The following is a 24,941-nucleotide window of genomic DNA, read 5'->3' on the forward strand; positions in this document are numbered from 1 at the left end:
CTCTCTAAATGTTTCTGACAAATTGTTACCCATGTTCTGCTCAGGAACTCAAAAAAGGGCTTTGTTACACAAGTCACCTTCAGAAACTTCCAGCTGGGTTAAGCTGAAATAGTATTTTTCACTATTTTCGCCGCAGAGTGGGTCTTGCTCAGGTCCTGGGACCTAGAAAAACATGCTGAATGCCTTTCCCACTGGTCAGTTTTTCAGATATGTGAAGACATCATGACCCACCCATCCCCCGCTTCGCCCAAAGCTTTGTTTCTTCAGAGGAGATGTCTCCCATTCCTCCTAACCCTGCGCAGGGTACTTCACTATACTGACAATTCCTTTTTTAAATGCTCTACGGTTTGCCAATTGCCCATGATTGAACATTCATACGATACACACTTAACTCCAGTCTCTCAGATTTGGACCTTTGATACTTACTACTAACACAGCTTTGTCCCACAAGATGACTGTGTGGTCGAGTGCTGGATGGCCTGGAAATGGGCAAGACTGGAAGTTCTGAAACTGGTGAGGGCTTCACCCGTTATCCCAGTTAGAAATGACGGGGAAGGAGGTAGGGGTAGAGAGTGGACAGAGCGGAGGTGTAGACGAGATAGACAGGCGGTAAAATCATAGGACTTGGCCACTGTTGGCACGTGGGAAAGTGAAGAAGCGGAGGGAGGAGGCGAGGAAGACACCACGTTGAAGGGGTGAGGTGAGGGGGGCAGACAGGCGAGAGACAAGGTGGGAAGACAGGCTGGCGCCCCATTGAACTTCAACACTGAAAAGAGGGGAGGTGGAAGGAGAGCGCCCGGGAAATGCAGAGTAGGTGAGAGCTGGAGAAGCGGGACAGAGCAAGGTCGGGGCAAATCATATGCCCCTGGGAGGCCAAGTGAGGTGAGAACCCCAAGGAGACTCCGGGTAAGAACCTGGGATACGGCCCGAAAGCTTCAGCTCTGGGTGTGGGACTGGCAGAGGGGTCTGGGAAAGTCACGAAAACGACCTCTGCAGCCCTCGCAGTGCTTGGTCCAAGTGCCCGGCCCAGACCCGGGGCTCACTACACATCCAGGTGAGGACTGAGTGACCGCGCGGAACTCGAATGAATGACCCAACCGCCCGCTGCAGGCGACGCACAGTGGCCTCGGCGCCGCGGAGGCGCGGGCGGGGCGGAGCGACCCGGGCGGCCAATCGGAGCCCGCGCCTCCGCCCCGCCCCCGCCCCGCCCCGCCAGCCCCAGAGGCGCGCGCAGCCTCCCGTCTCCCGGAAGTGTGCCCAGAGCCGGCGCCGCGGTTCGAGGTGAGCGCACGCGGGCTTGACAGGCCTGGCCGCGGCAGCCCGGGGTCTGGCCTGGCGCCTCCCGCGTCCGCGCCAGACTCGGCCGGAACTCCGGGAGCGGCGGTCGGGCCGGCGGACGCGCGCCCGAGTGCCCGGGAGCGCGCGCGGGGACGCGGCGAGTGCGGGGGAGGGGCGACGGGGCTGTGAGTGGACTCTGGGGTTGTGGAGACCCGGTACCCCGGACCGGGCCCTGCGTCCCTGAGCCTGTGGGCCCCTCCGGACTCTCCGGCCACGTCTCTGGACTGGGACCGAAAAGGGGCCCCTCCCTCCTGCCTTCCCCCAAAGGCTGGAAGTGAGCCTCGGGAAGAGGGAACCCGGATGGGCTGATGCCCGGAGTCTCTTTCCCGGCGCTGTCGGCGTCGTGGGCGGAGGGTGGAGAACGCAGTGGGCAGCACTGCCCAGCGCCTGGCAGGCCTGGATCCCCCCTGGCCTCCGGGGCGCTAAATGCCTGTAGCTTCTCCTCCCCTCCAGCCCTTTGTGACAGCTCCCAAATCCGCCCCCCAAATTCAAAGGTTTGCAGCTCTCCTCCCCAGAGCACAGGCTTAGAGCCTCCTGGGTTTGAATTTGGCCGCCGCAGTGAGCCTCAGAGGTTGCCGATCTGTACACTGTAATACTCACCTTGCTGGGTAATTGTGAGGATTAGAAACGACTTGAACTGAGCCTAATAAGGAGCTGATGCATAGTGTTAAAGAAAAAGTTACTCAGAGACTCGTTAAAAACGGTAAGGCAGACTATTCAGGGGGGCTACCGTGGGACTTTGTGGTATTGGAGCGAGAGATTGAATACAACAAGGGCAACTGGAAATTTATAGCCAAGGGGTGGGGTGGGCTCAGTGGGTGGAAAATTACTAAGAGGAAACATCTGGGTTAAGGGGGGACTCTAGCTAAGCCAACTTGACCGGTTTTCTTGAAGGCAGGCCACGGCCATAAGGAATTTGAGCAGATACCAAGGGATGTTGAATTTGATCAAATGTCAAGTCTTGCTGACTCCCTAAACTGGAGTCAGCAAGATTCTTGCTAAACTGGACTGGAAGTGACAAGGACAGAGTCCAAGGGCCAGTCCTAGTCAAAGAGATGACTCAGTCAACTTCAGCTTGACTGAAGTTTGATTAAGGAGACAGTCTTTGTCAATAGTAGGTGCTCTGCAAAGGGTTACTTGTATATGAATGTATAGTAAGTATCCTTACCTAGATGTTCATTTAAAAAATCATTCTAATTTGTTATAGCTTTAATAAGTATAGCAACTATACATTTGGGATATCTTTAAATTTTTTTCATAACAGGAGCAGATTCTCATGAAGTCATTGGGATATCAATCTATAAAGCATCTATCAAGTAATTTAATTATAAGCAAGGCATTACCCCTACCATTATGTGAGAGTATAATTGCTGAAATTAGATTTAAATGTTTTATAATCTATAGTTTTCCCTGAAAGTCAGTTTCCCTGTTATCTAAACTGCTATCTTAATTCGGGAACTAAGTAAATGTGAATAATTCTACTGATAAGTCTCTTGCTATCTGACATCTTGCCACTTGTTATTTGAAACTCAGGATCCAAATAGATCTAGACAGTGAAGGATGTGTGTATATTTATTAAAAATTTTAACAGTTATTTAAAGCTTCTCATTTCTCTCTAAGCAGTGCTTTAGCTGTTTCCTACAAATTTTGATATGTTGTGTTTTCATTGTCATTCAATATGAAAATATATTTTAATTTCCTGTGTGGTTTGTTTTCTTTGGTCATAGGTTATTTACTATTGTTATTTAACAATTTCCATATATTCGGATAGTCTAGGTATCTTATTGTTATTGGTTTCTAGTTATTGATTTCTCTGTGGTCAGAGAATCTATACTTTAAGATTCCAGTGTTTTGAAACTTAATTATACACATGGTCTGTTTTGACGGATGCTTCGTATGCACTTGAAATGAATGTGTATTCTGCAGTTGTTGGTTTATATATATATTTATATATATATATATATAATTTTTTTTTTTTTTTTGCTGTACGTGGTCACTGCTGTGGCCTCTCCCGTTGCAGAGCACAGGCTCGGGACACGCAGGCCCAGTGGCCACGGCCCACAGGCCCAGCCGCTCTGTGGCATGTGGGATCCTCCCAGACTGGGGCACGAACCCGTGTCCCCTGCATCGGCAGGTGGACTCCCAACCACTGCGCCACCAGGGAAGCCCCTGCAGTCGTTGGTTTAAATGTCAATTACATCAACTTGGGTGATAGTGTTGTTCAGATTTTCTATATCCTTACAGGTTTTTTTGGTCTATTTTTTCTATCAATTACTGAGAGAACAGTGTTAAAATCTCCAACTATGATTGAGGATTTGTCCCTTTAGACCTGATATTAGGTGCATACACATTTAGGTTGCTTTGTGTTCTAGATGATTTGACCCATTTATCATAATGAAATGTCCCTCTTTTCTCTTTGTCATGAAGTCTCTTGGTCACATACTAATATAGCCATACCAGCTTTCATGTGCTTGCTGTTTGCATGGAATGTCTTTTTCCGACCATTTTATTTCCAAACTATCTGTCTTTATACATAAAATGTCTCTTGTAGACAGCATACCGTTGGGTCTTGCTTTTTTAAATTTGACAATCTCAACCTTATAATTCAAGTGTTTAGTCCATTTACATTTAATGTAATTATTGATATGGCTGGGTATTAATCTATCATATTGTCTTTTTTCCATTTGATCTTTCTGATTTTTATTCTTGATCCTTTCCTGTATATTATTGACTGTTTTTTAGTGTTCGTCTATTGGCTTTTAGCTATACCTCTTTGTATAATATTTTTACAGCTAACAGTATGCATCCTTAAATTATCAACATTTAACTTATTGGAATATACTTTAATATTGTACCACTTTATAATTCACATTTCTTATTTCCTGCCCCTCACTTAACACCTTTACATTTCCCATCTGTCACTTCACCTGACACTACTTCTTACTTCTAACTTTCTATTTCTGAATTAGCAGTTCATAAATGTAAAAACAACAGATTAATTCCATTTACCCTCTCCTTTGTGCTATTTTTATATCTTTTACTTCTAGTTGTCTTATGTTCTACTTATACTATTGTCTTCTTTGCCTTAACAGTCAGTTGCCTTTTAAGGAAGTTAGGAGAAATAAAAGCATAGTATCTTAAACTTATTCACCATGTATTTACCATTTCTGGAGATCTTCATTCCTTTCTGTATATATGAGTTTCCCTTAAACTGGAAGAATGTCCTTTAGCATTTCTTGTAGTACAAGTCATTGGTGAAAAATTCTCTTAGCTTATTTATCTGAAAAATGTCTTTAATTCTTTCTTTGAAAGGTGTTTTTGTTGGATGTGGAATTCTGGGTTGATGGTTCATTTTCTAGAATTTGCATTTGTTTCTTTTTATAATTTCTATTTCTCTATAGAAAGTCACTATCTCTTCTGTCATAAAGACTATATTGTTTTTAAGTCCTCAGGCCATCTGAAGTTGGTTTCTCTTTACTGCTTTCCCTTGATTTTGAGTCACATTTTCCTGTTTCTTTACATGTGTAGTAATTTTGGATTGCATCCTGGATATTGTGGATGGCACATTGTAGACCCTAAGGATTCTGTTACCTCCCTCTGAAGAGTGCTGATTTTTATTCTAGCAGGCAGTTCAATTACTGACTGATCAACTTGTGTTGGCTTGGTTTTAGGGCAGATCTTTGGAAAGCCCAAGGTGTTTCCCAAATTCCTTTTTTTTTGGCCATGCTGTGTGGCTTGCGGGATCTTAGCTCCCGGATCAGGGGTTGAACCTGGGCCCTTGGCAGTGAAAGCATGGAGTCCTAACCACTGGACTGCCAGGGAATTCCCCAAATTCTTCTAACTGGATCAGAATAGAGCAGTAGACTGGACCTCTTCTGTGGATCTTGTTGAAGCTTGGCTTTAAGTTTTTTAGGGCAGGTTTAGAGTAGGTCTTTCTCTAGAGCATGGTCCTTACTCCTAACATGTGGCCTTTCTGGTATCTCAGGATGCCTTGAGTGTTAATAAGGTCTCTCTCCTCTCAGGGTCAGAAACGCAAATGTCTCTCATCACTGACTGGCCTTTTGTATCCCTCTTTTGCTCCTTTAACCTGGTAGCAACTGCTCTCTGTTGAACCTTGCATAGTTTCACCCTACTGAGTGCAGCCCAGCCCTTGGCCAGAACTCACAGGGGGCCCCCCCGCACAGACTTCCGCCTCCACCCCATAGCTCCCTCCTCCCTGCTGCCGTGTTCTTCCGATCCCAGCCACTTCGGTAGCTCCAAATGCTGATCTCTGCCTCCTCAGTTTAGTGAGACCTCTGGTCTCTGCTTAAGCTCCAGCCTTCTGCACTGGGATTAGGAAATCCTCCCCTGGCAGACAGCTGGGATGATCGTGGCCCTCCTCACAAGCTTTTCTTCTCTCAGGGATTCCATTCTCGCCTTTCCGGTTGGCCAGTGCTTGAAAACAGTGGCCTCTTAGGTTTTCTCCAGTTTTGTCATTGTTTACAGTAGGTGGGCTGCCATGATCGGAAATAGAATTCCTGAATTATTGAGAACATATGTTGCTGTAGCACTCTGGGTGCTGCGTGAATATATGAATGAAATATATGGGTCTCTGCGTAAACAAAAAGTACAGTTAGTGAGGTCCACATGAGAAACATAATATTAGATCGATCCTTTTTACCTTACTCCTTCCTTTTTTGTACCCTTGAAAAAAAATGCTTTCTTTTTTTGTTTGTTTTATTTTTAAATGATGCTGTGATATAGGGTGGCTTGTTTGGGTGAAGTGGTGGGGGTGAAGACGTTGCTCTTACACCTCAAGGAAAAAGCAGCCATCAAAAGCTACAGTGTTGTACTGATCTCTGATTACGCCAGACACCCAAGTGATTGATTGTTGTGGTTCATTTTATGGAGAAATGATGACCTCTAGCTCCTTCATAATATTTAAAGATAGACCCAATAATCTAATATTAGGATTACATGCAAGAAAGCTAGCTAGAAATAGTGCATGCTCGTTTAAAAATATCTTAATATTAACTTTGCCATTTAATAGTTCTCTTTTCACTGTCTTAGTTGCTGCCTTCTGAATTTTGATACCACTCGCCATAAAAGAGTGATTACTTGCTTCAAGTCTGTAGGAATGTTGTTGAGGTAGTCAGTATTTATTCTAAACCTTCTTTCAGTCCAGTGTTGAAAATTTCAGTGTGACAGGTTTTTCATAAATTCCCAGTTTTCAACATGGCATTCAAAAGAGGTCACTTAGAAATTTCATTGCACCTTTTGGGGAAGAGTTCTCTTCAACCTCATATTTATTTTGGAAGCATCTGATCATTTCAGCCTTAGCCTTCATTCCTAGGGCTTCAAGGTCTTTGTTCAGCTTTATTTTTTGGTCTGCAGACACATGGATGCAGACATTGGAGTGTTTTGCAGAAGAGCTGTTTACTTGGAAACCCACAGTGAGAACGCTTAATGTGGTGCGTTTCATTTTTCTACTTGGTCTGGCCTTTTGAAGACCAAGAGAGAACGTTGTAAAAATGGTCAGGGTGATGATGACAGTCTAGATATGGTAGTAATGGTTTGCTCTGTGGCTTCAAGTTTACCATCTTTCAAAATAGATTAGTGTGTCCATTGATTTCAGAAGATGCACGGTTGCCTCCGAGGCTTCTCAGGCAGGGCGTGTGAATTTGTCCTTTCTGAAAGTGCGTCCCTCTCATCCGCATAGCATCACTGTCACTCCCCCTCCAGTGTCCCTGTGAGAGGCTCTGTGAAGACCTGGTTCTCCCAGGGACAACTCCATCCCAGAAGCACATCACCTAAAAGGACTTGCCAAGCCAGACGATGCCCGTGGAGCTGGGGCAGGCTCCAGTCCTGCCGCCGCCACTGGCCAAGCCCAAGGAGTCCGCGTTCTCTGGACCAGATGACACCCCTCGAGGGGAGCCCTCCAGCTCTGAGATTGCACGCCAGCTTTTCAGGCAGTTTCCTTACCAGGTGATGTCCGGGCCCCACGAAACCCTGAGACAACTTCGGAAGCTCTGTTCCCAGTGGCTGCAGCCAGAGGTTCACACCAAGGAGCAGATCCTAGAGATCCTGACGTTGGAGCAGTTCCTGACCATCCTGCCCGGGGAGATCCAGATGTGGGTGCGGAAGCAGTGTCCAGGCAGCGGGGAGGAAGCAGTGACCCTTGTGGAGAGCTTGAGGGGGGACCCCCAGAAGCTGTGGCAGTGGGTGAGCAGAGAGTTTTGTGATCTCTGACTGAAGCACAGGGCTCCTCTGGGGTCTTAGCAGGGGTGTTGTCTGTTTTTCTGGCACCAAATATGTAGGCTTTTCCACACCAACAACCAATTCGCTGACACTGTCTGGCTTGGCTCAGACCCCAGAGGATAAGGGCTAGTCCCATAAGACTGACCCCATTTCATACCCCATCACAAGCTGCAGGGGCCACCCGTACTTATGACCCACTGGCTACAAATTTGAAGGTTCCCACAACCCCCACCTCGGGTTTGATCGTTCGCTACAGTGACTCATAGATCTCAAGGAGACACTTTACTCGTATTTTCCGGTTTGTTATAAAGGATATGATTGAGAAACAGCCAAATGGAGGAGATGGGGGTGGCACAGGGCATCTGCTCCCTCATCTGGGCATGCCATCCTCCTGGCACTTGTATGTATTCACCAGCTCACAAGCTCCCTGAACCCCACAGGTTAGGAGTTATTATGGAGGTTTCATTACTTAGGCATGATTGCTTCATCATTGGCCGTTGGTGATTGAAAATCTCCAGCCCCTCTCCCTTCCCCGGAGGTTGAGGGGTGGCGCTGGAAGTTCCAACCCTCTGATCACCTGATTAGTTCCTCTGGGACCGGCCACCATCCTGAAGCCGTCTAGGGGCCACCAAGAGTCACCTCGTCAGCATCAACTCAGGGATGGTTGAAAGGGGCTCCTTCTGAATAGGAGGAGTTGCTCCCGGCACTCCTGTCCTTCAGGAGATTCCAGGGGTTTTAGGAGCACTTGCCAGGAACCTGGGACAAAGCCCAGTTGCACATTTCTTGTTATACTATCTCAGTGTGTCCCCATGCCTCACCTGATTCTAAGACTCCGACTCCCTGAGATTCTCCACACTTTTTATCCATTAGGGATTGAAGCTAAATCTCCCATCCCATTCCATCTTTAGAATGTTTGAGAAGCTGTTCCAAAGATGCCTGCCTTTTAATTGGTGGAGACTGTCCAGTAGAAACACAACATCAGTGGCCTGTCGGAAGGGCTCGCAGGCCATGGCTTCTGGCCTCTCTCAGGACGTTTCCTTCCCTGGTTCCTGCTGGACCAGAAGTAAATGCTCGCTTTTTTCTTTCCCTGCCCCATGTCCCTAAGGACTGCCTTACGATGCGTTCTAGAAGGTTAGCTTTGTATCTTTCAGAAATCCTTACTCTGGATCTTTCAGTAATTAGTACCATGTGGTCTCTAGATCAGCATCCAAGTTCTGGGACAGGAAGTCTTATCACAGAAGGCGGAGCCTGAAAGCTGCCCACTGGGGGAAGCGGAGGCCCATGTTGAAGTGCCTCAGGAGCTGGGGCTTCAGAACTCAGCCTGCCGGTCTGGGGAGCCACTGAGCCACATCGTGAAAGAGGAGTCCGACTCGGAACAAGGACTAGGTGAGGGGCAGGTGGTGTGTGTGGTGCCGTCTTGGAGAAATTGTGGGATTGTGGTCAGTAGGCCTAAGAGTGAATTGAAATGATGTGCCGCTTAGATTGGGGTGTCTCTGGGAAGTTCGGAAGCAGGGTAGACATACAGGAATCACTCTGATTTGGAGATTCAAAGGCTGCAATTTAAACCACTTATGACAGGGCCAGGCCTTTCGGATTTGGGTTCTGGGGAGGGAGGTGGGATGAGACACGGGTGAGGCAGCTGGGAAGGTAGGGGGAGTTGGAGTGGGTTAGGGAGGTAAGCACAAGTCTGAGATCACAGATGGCGGAACAGGCGTTGGTTCTAACGTGTGGAGGTTTGCACCTGTGCCCTCTGGCTAGCGGGTGACAGGACATCGGGATTCTTTAATCTTCCTGTCTCCGCCTTCAGCCCTGGCTGCCTCCCCACTTCCTGCCCGACCCGAGGAAAGGCTCATCAGAGACCAAGACTTTGGAGCCTCCCTTCTCCACACAGCACCTCAGGTGAGCGGGGTTCCCCTGCTTCTCGTACCCCAGAACCTCGCTCCGAGGGTCTGTCAACAGTCCGTGGATTGAAAAGGGAAGCGTTCTCAGAATCGGAGGAGAGAGGAAGCCCTAGCAAGGATGACAGCCATACATGTGGAATGAAACTCGAGTTTCAATATTTATTTAAAGGCAGAATGTTTCCTAATTGTCATCTTTAATAATAGAATCTGGGCCCTCGAAGAAGTTGCTGTGATGAAGCAATCTTGTCTCCCTTTTTTATTACCTTTGGGTTATGCTGAGAAAAGACTGTTATTTCATTTCCTAGTCTAGGCCTCCACGTTGGGGTCGGTTTGTGATCTCGAATGTTATATCTAACGTGGGGACAGGTTATCCTCTCCCCCACTCACTTGTGGAGGTGTGACTGACAAACTATAGAGTGCACTTATTTAAAGTGTACAATTCGATCAGTTCTTGGACATGGTATATACAGATGTGAAGCCAGAACTGCAGTCAAGATAGTAAACATATCTGTCGCCCCCAAAGGCTTCCTTCTGTAATACCCTCCCTGCTGCTCTTCTACTCTCCCCCAGTCCTGAGGCAACTACTGTTCTGCTTCCTGTCACCATACAGTACTTTGCATTTTCTGGAATTTTACACAAAATGGAACCATGCCACATGTACTTCTTTGTTCTTCATGCCACATGTCTTTGTTCTTCTGCATATCATGTATTTTTCTTGCTTGCTTTTAATAGTTTCTCTCTGATTTAAAAAATTTTGACTATGATGAGCCTTGGGGTCATTTTCTTCATGTTCCTTGTTCTTGGGGTTCACTGAAGTTCTTGGATCTGCTGGATTATAGCTTTCATCAGATTTAGAAAAATTCTGGCCATTATGTCAACTGCTTTTTCTGTCTCCCTGCCTTCTCTGCTTCTTTGGGAACTGTGAGAATAGCACGCATGTGGGACATGTATAATCTTAACATGTGTATATATACATTAGATCTCTTCAAGTTGACCCACAGCTGACTGATGCTCTGTTCTCTCTCTCTTTTTAATCTCTGTCTTTTATTTTGTGTAGTTTCTAGTTTTATGTCTTCAAGCTCATTAATCTTTTCTTCTGCAGTGTTTTATCTGCTTTTAATCCCATCCAGTGTATTTTGCATCTCAGATGTTTTTCATCTCTAGAAGTTTGAATTTGGGCTTTATCATATCTTTCATGTCTGTACTTAATGTGTTCAATCTTTCCTCCAGCTCCTTGAACATATGGAATATGTTTATAATATCTGTATTAATGTCCTTGTCTGCTAATTTATCACCTGTGTCAGTTCTGAGTCAGTTTTGATGGATGGTTTGATCTCCTCATTATGAGATGTTTTTTCCTACTTCCTTGTATGCCCAGTAATCTTTGATTGCATGTCAGGCATGGTGAATTTTACATTGTTGGGGCTGCATATTTTTGCATTCCTATAAATGTTGTTGAGCTCTGCTCTGGGATGCAGTTAAGTTACTTGGATACAGTTTGTTACATGGCACCAGTGAAGCCTTTAGTCTAGGGCTAATCTTCCTCCTGTACTGAGGTGATACTATACCTTATGCTTCTTGATGGACAACGTTTTCCACTCTGGCTGCTGGAAATATGAAGTGTTTCCAACACTCTGGGGACTGTGCCTTCTGCCTCTTTCGGGGGGGGGTCTTTCCTTGACTTGCGGGGGACCCTCTGCAGATCTCCAGAGCTCTCTCTGTGTGCAGCTCCCCTGCTGACAACTCTGTAACCCTCTTGGCCTCCCCAGACCCTGAGCTCCTTCTGCTGCTCTGGAGGCCCTCTCCAGGTGGTAAGTTTGGGCAACTGTAGGGCACACGGGGATCTCTGTTCTGCTCTTCCTAAAGTATATCGTCTGCAAATCATTGTTTCATATATCTTGTCCCCGTTTTTGGTTGTTTCAGCAGGGAGGTAAATCCATTCCCTGTTACTCCATCTTGGCTGTAAACACAAGTCTCAAGAACAGGTTTATCTTGATTATGTGGTGAACAACTCTGAAAAGTTGCATTTGATAAAAATCAACGTTTTCTGAAGAACCTAGGGGCAGGACAGGAATAAAGACGCAGATGTAGAGAATGGACTTGAGGACACGGAAAGGGGGAAGGGTAAGCTGTGACAAAGCGAGAGAGTGGCATGGACATATATACACTACCAAACGTAAAATAGATAGCTAGTGGGAAGCAGCTGCATAGCACAGGGAGATCAGCTCGGTGCTGTGTGACCACCTAGAGTGGTGGGATAGGGAGGGTGGGAGGGAGACGCAACAGGGAGGGGATATGGGGATATATGTATACGTATAGCTGATTCACTTTGTTATACAGCAGAAACTAACACACCACTGTAAAGCAATTATACTCCAATAAAGATGTTAAAAAAAATCAACTTTTTCAGGCACCTGTAGATCTTAATCAGAGCATTGTTTCAAACCTTTGGGGAGCTCTTTTTGGGACTTTCCTCGTGGGGTACTTGAGAGTGAAGGTGAGGACACAGGGAAGCCGCTGTAGATGTGTCTGAGCCTCAGCTTTCCAGGCTCAAAAGATTTAGAAACCAGAGTCCGAGCTTTGCAGTTTACCCCGGGCAGAGGGTGGGGAGGGGGCAGGGAAGGGATACAGCTTTTCAGTGACTCAAGGGTGCCCATCTTCCTGCTTTTAAGGACGCAGAAACCAAACTGTTAGGCAGGAGCCTCCTTGGTGAAAAAGATTTGGGTATTCTGCCAAATATCTCAGGTCGACTTGGAGGATTATTATTGCTTCTATAGTAAATACAGAGTATCCCTATGAAAAGCATATACAATTTATTAACATATTTTAACTAGCGGAGTTGAACATTAGCTCTACATTACGTGAGGACATTAACCATGACTTGTTCTGGGTAGCTTGCAGTCAGTATTCCAAATGCTCACCAGCAGCACCATATAAATGTATGTATATAAATATATGTAATGTATAAATTACCTATATATAGCGGATAACTGATTAACAGCTACTCACCCCAAACAAACAAAAATCATCCCTACCCGATCCCAATATCCCTCTCCCAAACTAACAACTATTTGCATCAGAAGGACCTCGATGTTTAATGGAGTCTTTTGTAACTAACTGAAGGGAATGTTTAAATACAGCATAAAGAATCATGTCCTCTGATCTGTTCCCTAAATTAGGAACCTCGAGAACAATGGCAGGGTATGAGGTCCACAGTGGTAGATGCCGTGACTGAGTCAGAGACAGTCTCACAGACTTGGGGTTGCACTGGCGCCGGTTCCTGTGTCTTCAAACCTTGGGAAGGGAACACAGCACAGATGCCTGTGTGCCAGTCAGTTGTGGCAGTGTCCCACAAACCCACAAGATGGTGCTGTTTCCACATGAAACTGAGATGATTTCCCCATCAGATCTCATACTTCCATCCTTCCAGAATAGGAATTTGGACTTTTTTCTCCTCTTATAAAAATGACAGAAAATGAAGATGGCTGCAGTTGGTGTCTTGCCTCTTAAGTAAGGGGCTTCGTATGCATCCCTAGCTCCTGGGCAGTTCCTTGAGTAAATGTGTGGCTTTAATCTGGAGGCACGCCTTTCAGAGACTCCTGAAGCCTCTTTCCTGGGCTTTGAAAGGGCTGATGGTGGCCCTTGGGGGATTTGGTGGCTGTATTCCTTTCTGCCTTGTACTGTGCTGGGCGGCTACTCTCTTGGTGCCCACGGACGAGGCCTGTATCCGGCGAGCCAGGCCTCCAGGCAGATGTTACCACGCTTGGCAGCCCGTCCTTTTCTCTGCCAGTGCCGACGTGAGGGTCTGTGTGTTTTGACCAGGAAGACCGAGGACTCCTGTATTCAGCAGTGTTTGCTCAAGCTGGTTATTTTCAGTAGGCTGTTAAGGTAGCTTCCTTCACAGAAGATTAACAAAGTAAGTTGCTAAAAATTCCTACTTTAAATTTTTTAAAATTAAAATCCATATTTAAGATGTGGTTATAGTTAATAAACATATAGAGTTCACTTTTCACCTTTTCACTTTTTTCACCCTAAGAAATTTAATCCCTCCTTTTCTTTTCTTCTTTTAAAGCTTAGTATCTGCTAGTTAAAGAATTTTTGGCGTCTCCACTCTCTTTCAGCCATTTCCAGTCCCCTTAATGTACTGGGGGCAGAGTTAATGTAGAATGGGGAATGGCCTCCCTGGGTAGTGAGTTGGGTGTGATGGAGGGTGACTTCTCTTCTCATTCTTCTTCTCCTCACTTCTGCCGCCTGTGGCCTGGCTGGCCGTTCATGACAATAATAGATGGTTATCAACTTTGGGGTTTCCGAGAGTGTGCAGGATCCCTGAATTCTCCCTGTGAACCTTGGGAGCCCGATAACCCATAGGCTGCATGTGGTAGTGATAATGAGAATACAGACCGCCTACCAAGCACGTGTTTGCTAAGGGCTTTGTTTCACCCAGACAACTTCTATTGAGCGCCTGCTCCAGCCTGGGCACGGCCTTGGGAACTGAGAGAGAACAGTGGAGGGTCCTTTTCTCATGGTGCGAATGTGCTACAGAGGCAACTGTTCATTAAATACGTTCGTGAGTGTGTGTGTGTGTGTATACATATATATATATAAATATTTAATAAACTGTGGTGAATGCTATGAATGAAAAGTAGTGGGTGCTTTGAAAGTAGCTCACACTTGGTTACTTCTGTTAAACCTCCAGACAGTGTTTTGAGTCTAGTACTATCATTAGGTGAGGACTGAGGCCCAGAAAAGTTTAGTAACTTCCTCTAGATCACGCAGCTGGAAATGGCAGACCTGGGACATGAATCCCAGTGCGTCTGACGCCAGTGACTGCGCTGTTCATCACTCTGCTGTACAAACTGAGTGTCTTAACAGTCAGCCTCCTGGTGGGGAGACTGCCATTTGATTCACAAAAGTTGACCCCAGCTCCATGGCCTTCCCAGCGTTGAGTCTCCAGGCTCAGTTCCATAGGATTAGAAGGGCATGTTTTGGGCGTACTCAAGGGACAGCTTCCCTAGGGAACCCCTCCATTTCCCACTCACTGGAGGAAAACTGATCTGCTGTTGGACCTAAACTCAGAACCGTCGGGAGATTCGAAGTGTGTGTGGCTGCAGCATTTCTGCTCCGAGGCCACAGTCTGTCTCACAGTGAGACTCACAACTCGCCTGATGTCATTCTTTACCCTTCCCACCCCTTCACTGATTTGCACTTGCTTTTCCAACAAATACATTTTAAAATTTCTTTCCTTTCCCTCTTGAGTTTCCAGACTTTAATGAAATATGGGGAATATCGGGCCCCTGCTGCTCAAAGACCTCTCTGATAAGCACTGAGAGAGTTAAGCAAAAGGCAAGTGGAGAAAGGGCTCCTGCCTTCTCTTTCTTCTCCACTCGCAAAAACAGGCAACTTAAAAGAAAATACAGAACTTAAAACCTAAATGTTTTCTAACCACGGCAAGAAACACTGAGGCAGACCCTGTCGATTTCCCATTGAAGCTCCTCCCATGCTTTCTCAGACCATCTGATGGCCAGGATCCTGAGGCCCATTCCTTTCTTCTCAGCCTCCCACAGGCAGGGAAGGAGGGTTCAGAAGCCTTCCCTGGACTCACAGCATTGTGTTTTTCTCTAGGAGCAGTGGAGGCACCTGGATTCCACTCAGAAGGAGCAATACTGGGATCTCATGCTGGAGACTTATGGGAAGATGGTCTCAGGAGGTACGGGCATGGGTCAGCCTGATGGAAGGAGACATCTTCCGTGTGCTTTAGAGACAGCCGCACTGCTTGATGTTCTCTGGGTGAAGGAAGTCCTTAGAGACGTGGCTGGGAACTGCGGAGCTGGAGGTGGTTGAGCTACAGTGACAGCTCCCTGTATTGGACGTGTTCTGTGCGCCTGGCACTGTTGTGGCTCCTCATGTACAGTAACTCCCCTCATCTGTGAAACAGGTGATGGAATCCCCATTTTAAGGTGGTGAAAGTGAGCATCAGATCAAGTCATTTGCTCACGGTTACGTAGCTCGTAGGTGCTGAGTTACGGCGGGGCTCAGCGGTGGCCGACCACGCATGGCCTTTTCTACTAACCACAGTCCCAGCCAACCACGCGTGGGGTCCCAGTCACGACCCTCGCACCAGCCTGCCAGGTGGTCTGACTCCTCCCTCTCAGAATCTTCTTTCTGTGGCCTTCGCCACATATCCTGGGTTTCTCGTGAGTACTGGTGTCTTAGACGCTCCGCACATGCTCAGCGGTCTCCAGAGCTTCCCTCGTTCCCTCTGCGCTCAGGGCCCTCCTTCGAGCAACACGGCTTGGCCCCCAGTGCTCCCACTCATCCAGGCCCACAGGTTGTCTCTCTCTGTGCCAGGCATTTCCAATCCCAAGCATGGCCTGACTGATCCAGCCGGGTGTGGGGCAGAGCTGACAGGACCACACCTACACATCAGTGAGAAGATCCCAAGATCCACCTGCATAGGTGAGTGATCCTCTACTGGTCCAGAGCCATTGCTGACCTCCAGTCATCATATTGGAGGTGGTGGGGCAATATCCGTACTTGGTTTCTATTACATTGGTTCTAACCGGCCGTGATCTGGTCAGTCCAGTTTGAGTACCAAGGTGGGTCTCGTCTCTGACTATTGGGCTGTTGACACATATTTAACCATGGAAGAAAGACCCCGCATCCGATCTGTTGCCTCACTCTTGCCTGTTTTGACAGCTTTCTTTCTTAGAATTAGGGTTAGTACAGTTGAGACCAAAACAGATATGGGTTGAATTCTATTATTAAAAAAAGATTATCTAACAGGCCACTATTATCCTTCCTAACAAGAAGGTTCAAAGTAACTAGACTTTTCTTACTCTGGTTATGGTGAATGGTAACTGACCCACCCTCAACAAAATAAACAAGACAAACAGAAAAATATGGTCTAGCTGATCTCCATGCATCTAAGTCTCATTAAACAGAAGCAACATCAAATACTTCATATAAATCACATTATTTTAAGACTGGTACGAAGAAATATGAACTTGTTCTGCTGTAAAACAGTAATTACCCTTTGCATTCTACATTCTTTAAAAACATTGCAGTTATGTAAAATCAACTGTCAAACATTCCTGCACACACACACACACACACACTCTCTCTCTCTCTCTCTCTCTCTCTCTCTCTCTCTCTCCCTCCCTCAAATCTACAAAAGATCCCAGAACCATGGAGGAATAAAAGGACCAAGGATGGGAACTCTATGACAGGCCATTCTTTCTCCCCAGTAAGATCTGATTAATTGTTTCCTTCGCTAATGTATCAATACCACAGAGAGAGCAAGCATCACATGAGACATACGGTTTTAATTTTAAGCAATATATTTACCATAATACTACTTCACAAGGATTCCTTTGGAGCAGTATTTTTTAAACTGCATTTTGTGACCAGTTAGCAGGTTGTGAAAATATTTTATAGGGTTGCAACCAGCATTTTAAAAAATGAAATGATAATACCGAATAGAAAATATCAAAATATATTTCGATATAAAAGTATTTCTTATCGTGGGTAGCAGACAAAAAAAAAAGTTTGAAAATGCTGCTTTAGAGGTTGTTGCAGTAGGATTTTTGTTTTAATAGACTTTATTTTTTAGAGCAGTTTCAGGTTCACAGCAAAATTGAGAGGAAGGTACAGGGATTGCCCCTGTACTCCCATGCGGTAGGATTTTATTTGTGATACCTTGCTCACTCTATCTCCATATGGCAACATTCTATTTTTTTTCTTTCCCGTCATCTCACCTGCTGACATGGTCCCATTAGATCTTACCTTGAACCAGACTGTGGAGAGTGTATAAAGCCGGCCTGCCTTGATAAGGGAAAGAGACGCCATTGTAGGTTCTTGAGAGAGGATTTGTGGGGAAAGAGGCTGAGGAAGCAGCCACGTGCAGGACAGCCCGGGAGGGTCCGCTTGGAGGAGGGGAACCCTGTGGGCAGCCGACGCAGGAGTCCAGGTGTGCAGGGACGAGACAGTGATACCAAGACAGGAAAGGACTAGTCCGGTCTCAAAGGTACAAGAGTGAGCAGTCTGCCAAATCTGGACTCAGAGCAGGGGGCGATGTCCCAGGAGAGGGTAGATACGCTATTTTGTTTGACCATATGGAAGAACAGCTCACTGTTAAAGAAGGTCAGCAGGTGAGTAAGCCTCAAAAAGCCTCATACTCATACCTCTAATCAAATTCCCAAAGGATTAAAATTATATATATATATATATATATATATATATATATATATATATATATATATATATATATATATATATATATATATATATATATACAGTTGACCCATGTATAGCAAAGGTTTGAACTGTGCAGGAACACTTATGCTCAGATGTTTTTCAATAAATTTGTACACAATCCGCATTTGGTTGAATCCACTGATGCAGAACCTGGATGCTGAGGGCTGACTATAAAGTTACACTCGGAAGTTGACTGCACCAGGGTGGGTGCCCCAAACCCCTCGTTGTTCAAGGGTCAACTATGTTTGGAAAAATGGTTCTTAAGTAGTTATCAGGAAAAATACTGCAAGAACAGTAAAAAGGTTTGAAAGAAGAATGTTTCATCAATGTTGGGTCTGTAAATATTAAGAATATATCATTTTAAAAGGGTAAACTCATTACCACAGTGGGATACTGATATAACAATAGATGCACAGGCCAATGGAACAGAAGACAGAGCCTGGGAACAGAGGCTGGTCTATAAAGGACTTTAATATGTGATGAAGGAAGAAGCAGAACAAATCCACGGGATGAGCAAAATAAGGAAAAAGACTGGGAAGAGGAATTAGCTTAAATTTTATGTATGTCATATACCAAAATAAGTTGGAAACAGATGAAAAAGACATAAAATATGAAAATAAAATAATAATAGAGAAGAAAACGGGTAAATGTTTGACTCATGTCAAGCTGGGGAAGCTTTTTATAAGTATAAAAGCAACGGAAAAGAATCATTAAAAGATTAATAGATTTGACTGTATTTAAAAAGAAAGAGACTACAACTCCTATACATAAAAATAACCCCAAACAAAATTAAAGTAATAACTAAACGGTGAAAAACTCTTTTCACGAACATGACAGATAAGTGATTATTTTTCTTAATATAGAAGGAGTTAATGCAAGCTGATAAGAAAAAAAGTGACTTTCCCAGTAAAAAAAAAAAGTGGACAGCAGTCTTGGAGTATGAAAAATAACTCATAAGTGTGAAAAACTTTAATAACTAAAGAATTAAAATTTATACCAATGAGAAGCCATTTTTCACCAGGCTTAATGGCAGATACTTGAGACACAGTCAGTGCTCAGGTATTGAACACTCGCCTCCTCTCTGCCCAGCCTCTCAGACCCGAGGATGGATGGCAGAGTCGTTGCGGAAATCGATTTGCCAGTAGGTGTCAACAGCCTTAATACCATTCATGCCCACTGACACAGTAATTCTACTTTGAGGAACCTCCTTTAAGATATTGATCAGAAATGTGGGCAGAATTTATGAAGAAAAAGGCTTATCACATATTATTTATAGTAGCAAAATATAACAAACAACTTAATTCCCATAGTAGGAGAACTCTTAAATAAATTATGTTTCCTCTTATGTGTTTATTATGACGTCTCCACAGTGGGCCATTATTCAGCTCTTTAAAATGATATTTATAAAGGCTTCTTTAAAGAAAAGAGAAAGTACCTTTGTCATCTGAGAGGAACATGTTATAAGGCTCTGAATTACCAAGTTCAGGTCTGGTTCTCTAGCAGATTCCGGTCTCTAGCTGATAATTTGAAAGACACTGATATAGGAAAGAGAAAGGCAAGCAGCTTCTTTAGATCTACAGGAATAAAGTAATTTATAAAAGTTGAAGCTAAATTCTACCACTAAAATAAAAATCTTTACTACATGCATCATTAAGTAGTAATAAGCAAAAACCCAAGTTATGGTGAGAAAAACAAACTTTAACTGTTACGTGACATAATGAAGCACAAGTGAATGCTGGATTCAAGCACAGACTGAGGGGTTCGCTTTTACACAGCAGTCTCACTGTGCATCACAACCACAGTAAAATGACACGTGGTTGCATTTCATGAATTTTGGGGTGACTTGTGAAAGGGAGAATCCATGTGGAATTGATAAGTACCACCATCTACAATTTAAAGGCTACAAAGCCAGAAATAGAACTGTTTATACAGTATGGTATCGGTTGTGTCAGAAAAAAGCACATACATATGTACATACATACATATGTATAAATTAGATAAGACTGGAAGGAAATGTATACTCATAGTTGTTGCCTCTGGGTGGTATAATTGAGGTTGATTTGGTTTTCTTGTGTATGCTTTTCAAATTGTTTTTAGTGATCATATTTATCTTTTATATATAATTAGATAAAAACCAATACGTTTTTAGAGTAGTACTCTCATATACTAGACTTGTTTTTCCTGGGCTTAAGAAACTTGCTGCTTCTTTGTGGGGGTGGCCACTATGGCCTCTGGGAGCCATCCTCTGCTGTCAGTTGTTCTCCTTGGTTCCAGAGCTGAGTCACAGCCTGGACACACGTGAAGTGAGTGCCAGGTGCTCAGGCTGGACAGTGTTTTTCTTCACTCACCGATGCCCTCTTGGTAAAAAGAATTAATGTTTTGTGATGACCCTCTCTCTGACACATGAGTTGCAAAGCAGGGCAGACCACTGATTGAGCTGCTCCATATCTTCTTTTTCCTCTCAGGGGACAGACAGGAGAATGACAAAGAGAACTTAAACTTGGAGAACTACAGGGACCAGGACCCCCAAGCCTCAGGAGAGCCTCCTCAGACTTCCTTGAGTGGCCTCTTCAGCAAGGATGAGCCGAGATGCTTTGGAGAAGGAGAGAATCTCCCCGAGGCCCAGGAGAACCTTCATGGTGAGGGGACAGGGGCGCAGCTCTCTCCCCGAGAGAGGAATTCCGGGACACAGCTGGGTCAGCATCTGCCACCTCTTCCCGGAGAGCCGTCCATGCCATGGCTGGAGGGGAAGAGAGAGGCCTCCCCACGACGGCAGCCGAGAGCCCCCATGGCCCAGAGACTCCCTACCTGCAGGGAGTGTGGGAAAGCCTTCTACCGGAATTCCCAGCTGGATTTTCACCAAAGAACTCACACTGGAGAGACGTACTTTCAGTGCCCCACCTGCAAAAAAGCCTTTCTGCGGAGTTCAAACTTCGTGAAGCATCAGCGAATCCACACAGGCGAAAAGCCCTGCAAGTGTGATACGTGTGGGAAGGGCTTTAGCGACTTCTCGGGGCTGCGCCACCACGAGAAAATCCACACGGGGGAGAAGCCCTATAAGTGCCCCATCTGTGAGAAGAGTTTTATTCAGAGATCCAACTTTAATAGGCATCAGAGGGTTCACACAGGAGAGAAACCGTATAAGTGCTCCCGCTGTGGGAAAAGTTTCAGCTGGAGCTCAAGCCTTGCCAAACATCAAAGATCCCATTTGGGAAAGAAGCCCTTTCAATAGCCAAGCTCTGTGAGCCCATGTCTGTCTCCTGGTCCATTTAAAAATACTTGGCGGGCTTCCCTGGTTGCGCAGTGGTTAACAATCCGCCTGCCAATGCAGAGGACACGGGTTCAAGCCCTGGTCTGGGAAGATTCCACATGCCGCGGAGCAACTAAGCCCGTGCGCCACAACTACTGAGCCTGCATTCTAGAGCCCGCGTGCCACAACTACTGAAGACTGTGCACCTAGAGCCCGTGCTCCGCAACGAGAGAAGCCACCGCAATGAGAAGCTCATGCACCACAATGCAGAGTAGCCCCCGCTCGCCACAACTAGAGAAAGCATGCGTGCAGCAACAAAGACCCAACGTGGCCAAAAATAAATAAATTTATTTAAAAAAATAAAAAACAAACTTGGCTCCATCCGTAGAAATTGCATCTCTTAGAAAATATCCCTGTTGTCTCATTTTTTCATGGATTGGAGAGGAGAGACTGGGACATGGTTTTAGACACGGAGGATATCTTGGCCTCGGGATCGGATTTCACGCAGGTTGACTTTCTTGCTTCTGCATCAGGAGGAAGAAAAGTCTTCACCTTTCAGCTCATCTCTTCTCTTGGACCCCTTGGGGAAAATGTGTCACTTGGAGGTCCCATTTTAGGAGTGGTCTCTGGGAAGGGTTTAACTGGATTAGCCGCAGCTGCTGCTGGGAAGAACCTCACATCCGCCCTTTAGAACTGTGGTCCTAGAGCAGGTCTTCTGTTCCAGAGGGGGGAGCGTAGAGGCCAGTTAGCTCAGTGTGGTCTTTGTCATAAAGGTGCAAAGCTAACTCCAAGCTTCCCTTGTTTTCAATAAACTTGGTGGTCACTCCCTGTCTTGTCTGTGTCTGCAGCGTCCACTGTGTGCTGACTGGAACTCACAGACCCTAAGTGGTGGTTGAGCTCCTAGATCAGCTCGTACAAACCCACCAAGTTTACCAGCCAGCAGAACAGTGATGGGAACTTGCTAGCCTGGTGCCCCGGTGAGAGCTTGGCCAGTGCAGGGCACTCTGGTGTCCTCTTTCTGTGCCCACCTCCCACTTGCTCTGGGGCCTCAAGTTGCCCCTCTTTCTCCTGGCGTCCCCCTTAGGCCATCCATCATTTTTGCCAAAGTGTCCTGGCCTCTAAAATAATCTTCCTTCTCTCATTTTGTCTGTACGTGTTAGGAAGAAATCAATAGTATTGATCCAATTTATAGTGTATCTAGAGGTTTATTAACACACATATCTAACCTGACCACTTGTCTCCAAAACTGACGTGACCCAGAGTGTCCTGCTCTCGTACCGCGACACCACTTTCCTTCCATCTTGGTCGTCCTCTGCCTGCTCTCACTGTACTGTTCCCAGTGAGGATCAGGAAGCGTGATGCTGAGGAGGAGGACAGAGCTATCTCCATGGGAACAGATGAACTGTAGGCAAGAAACTGCAAGTTGTTGGCAAACAATGGGAAGTACATTGCTGGCTGATGTGAGGAGAGACAGCACTTAGGTTGGAATCCCTGGATTCCAGAGGAATTTGTTAACTCTTATAGCATGAAGATGAGGAATAAGGCCCTTCTTTGGGGGATGTGGGAACCACAAGGCAGAAAGCAGGAAAATCATGGTGGAATTGGCATGAGACTCTGTGTTCTCATAGCAGAGGTTTGTAGGAGGGTGGGTTTTTATGTTTTGCATCAGGAGTTCTCAAAGTGCAGTCCCCAGACTTGGAGCATCGGCAATTTCCTAGACTTACTGAATCAGACTCTGAATGGTGGGGGCCAGCAATCTTTGTTTTAACAAGTCCTCCAGGGGATTCTGATGCCTGCTCAAAATGAAGAACCACTGTACTAAATAGTAATTAATCCAAAAATAAGTCTCTCCAAGGATATGTGGAAATAATGATCCTAGAAGGAGTGGTGAATCCCCACCCCCAGACGACTTAACCAACAAGCCCCCCCATAGAGCTCTTTACAGCTCATTAAAACTGTAGACCTCTTTGGGCATCCAGTGAAAATGTGTTCCACAGAGGAAAATCTAGAAAACTTTTAGGTTAAAAAGCTTTAGGTGAAAGAGTTCTCCTTGGGCCCCTCTTAAATGATCTGAAGGATGACAGAAAGACAAGGAAACAATCCACCTTGTTTGCAGTTTTGTCCTCGGCAAGTATATGTTAAACACTTGTTAAATGGCTGTGTGGATTAATGAAGGATAAATATTGCATATATACTTCCCTTATCCTCTAGAGCAGTGATCAGCAAAATTTAGCCCACTGCCTGTTTTTGTAAAGTTTTATTAGAACGTGGCCACACCCATTCGTTTAGGTATCATCTATGGCTGCTTCAGGGTTACAGTGGTAGAGGTGAGCAGTGGCAACAGAAGCAGTATGCCCTGCGAAGCCTAAAATATTTACTATCTGACCCCTAACAGAAAAAGTTTGGTGGCCCCCTGATCCACAGTAACATTCCTCAAACCATAAAGTGCATACAAATCACCTGGGGAGCTTGTTAAAATGCAGACTCTGATTCATGGGCAATGCCGGTGCTGCTGGGCCCCGGACTAGCTGGGAACTAGGGCGCTGCGTGTAGGGCTGTATAACGACGTCAGGGCTCAAGTGCCTGTGGCTCGTTTCTCTTGGGCTCTTCATGATAACTTATGACTCTGCAACGCTCAAAGCCTGGACCAGACACAGTTGAAGAACAAATCGCTTTATTAGGAAAGGGTCAGTGTTACGAGACTCTTCTCCCTAGTTCCCAGGTCCACACTCCTCTGGCTCTGCCTCACTTTAGGTCCTTCTCTCCGAGTTCCCCAAAGGAATTCTTCAGAACTGTGAGTGCTTTCGGTTTCTCATCTTTCTCTAGGGCTGTGGTCCACCCTCTCCACTGGTCCCTCTGGGCAGCCTCCAGCCCAGCTCTGTCTCCTCGGTGGGTCTGCAAGGAGCTACACCTGGAGAAGCAAGGCTACTCCGGCCAGAACCCACTTGGAAGGCTTCTCCTTCGTCTTCAGGTGTAAAGTCCACACGTAGGTGGGTCCTCGCTGACAAGTCTTGTACACAGGACAGGGATAGGTACTGCGGCAATCCTGCTTATCTGCGGGGATGGCCTTGAGGAGCAACACAGGCATGGGGGGCGCCAGCTCCTTCAGCTTCCCCTCGGTGATGACCCCAGCCTGAGGACAAGGACATGAGAACATCTCAGGTCAGGCCCCAAGCTCAGCCAGCCAGGCCTGCTCCTGTCGGGAGATCTGGGAGAGAGACTGGGAAGACCTGGTTGCCCTGGGCCCACCCCCTTACTAAGTTCTCTCGACAACCCACGATGGGGTGCCGTGGAGGGGTGGACATCATATTCCCAGTGTTTTTCAGCCTGAATATCTTCTCGAAGCAGAGTTCCGAAAGCTGTTGCCTATCATATGCACATTAATCTCTTTGGGGCTTGAATTTCTCTTAGTTTTATTTTGTCATTTCGTAAGCATACCGAATGCAGCTATCTGCCAGATGTCATGCTAGGTGCTAGGGACTTAAAGCTGAGCAAGACACAGTCCCTGCCGGCAAACGCTTTAGATGTTAAGGCTTTGGTTATGTCCTGTTCCAGCTTCTTATGTGCTGTCCTCCACCCTCTAGAGCATTTTCTCTTTTTGAGCAGAGGGAGCTGTGTTCTATCTTCACTCAAGTAACAGGGACCTGGCCGTTCTGTAGCTTTCCAGCTGGGGCCTCTCTCTGGTTCTCTGAGATGTCTCCATAGTGCCGTCTGGGGAAGTTTTTCCTAGTAGTCCTGAGAAATATTCTGAGGAACAAAAAGGTGCCTTGGTGAAATAAGCTTGGGAAGTGGTGCTTACCATGCCCTGGACCTGAAGCTTTACGGTGCACACTAGCACACTGCAGACAAGAAGCCCTGGCAGTAAAGAAAACAGTTTGACTTTATTTATCCCAGTCTTTCCCAAACTTATTTGACCACAGGACCCTTTTCTTGCAACCTATTCATTTCTCGTGGCACTAGGG

At 45.8% G+C, this 24,941-nt stretch overlaps 2 protein-coding genes across 2 annotated transcripts in view; one reads left to right on the forward strand and one right to left on the reverse strand.

The window, feature by feature from the left end:
- The first annotated feature begins 1,267 nt into the window (after nucleotides 1-1,267).
- On the forward strand, nucleotides 1,268-21,754 carry ZNF18 (zinc finger protein 18). Its single transcript, XM_082679928.1, has 7 exons — nucleotides 1,268-1,281; nucleotides 7,060-7,539; nucleotides 8,775-8,961; nucleotides 9,383-9,474; nucleotides 15,099-15,183; nucleotides 15,825-15,932; nucleotides 20,195-21,754. Exons 2-7 carry the CDS (start codon nucleotides 7,153-7,155, stop codon nucleotides 20,959-20,961), a joined length of 1,626 nt encoding a protein of 541 aa, XP_082536054.1. The 5' UTR covers nucleotides 1,268-1,281; nucleotides 7,060-7,152; the 3' UTR covers nucleotides 20,962-21,754.
- A 2,130-nt stretch (nucleotides 21,755-23,884) lies between these two features.
- DNAH9 (dynein axonemal heavy chain 9) overlaps nucleotides 23,885-24,941 on the reverse strand; it is a gene marked incomplete at both ends in the record, with an annotated part of 299,172 nt that continues 298,115 nt past the window's right edge. The window contains one exon of the mRNA XM_082678963.1: nucleotides 23,885-24,112. Within this exon, the coding sequence (XP_082535089.1) occupies nucleotides 23,885-24,112 (228 nt within the window). The remainder of the gene's footprint in view (nucleotides 24,113-24,941) is intronic.

Source organism: Grampus griseus, assembly GCF_964374135.1.
Source record: "Grampus griseus genome assembly, chromosome: 20".
NCBI lineage: Eukaryota > Metazoa > Chordata > Mammalia > Artiodactyla > Delphinidae > Grampus > Grampus griseus.

Excerpts from the sequence above, each read along its gene's own strand:
- ZNF18 (XM_082679928.1), top strand. The coding sequence starts at position 7,153 with ATGCCCGTGGAGCTGGGGCAGGCTCCAGTCCTGCCGCCGCCACTGGCC. Across the intron at positions 9,475-15,098 it reads TTCTCCACACAGCACCTCAG|GAGCAGTGGAGGCACCTGGA; the intron begins GTGAGCGGGGTT and ends GTTTTTCTCTAG. Across the intron at positions 15,184-15,824 it reads TGGGAAGATGGTCTCAGGAG|GCATTTCCAATCCCAAGCAT; the intron begins GTACGGGCATGG and ends TCTCTGTGCCAG.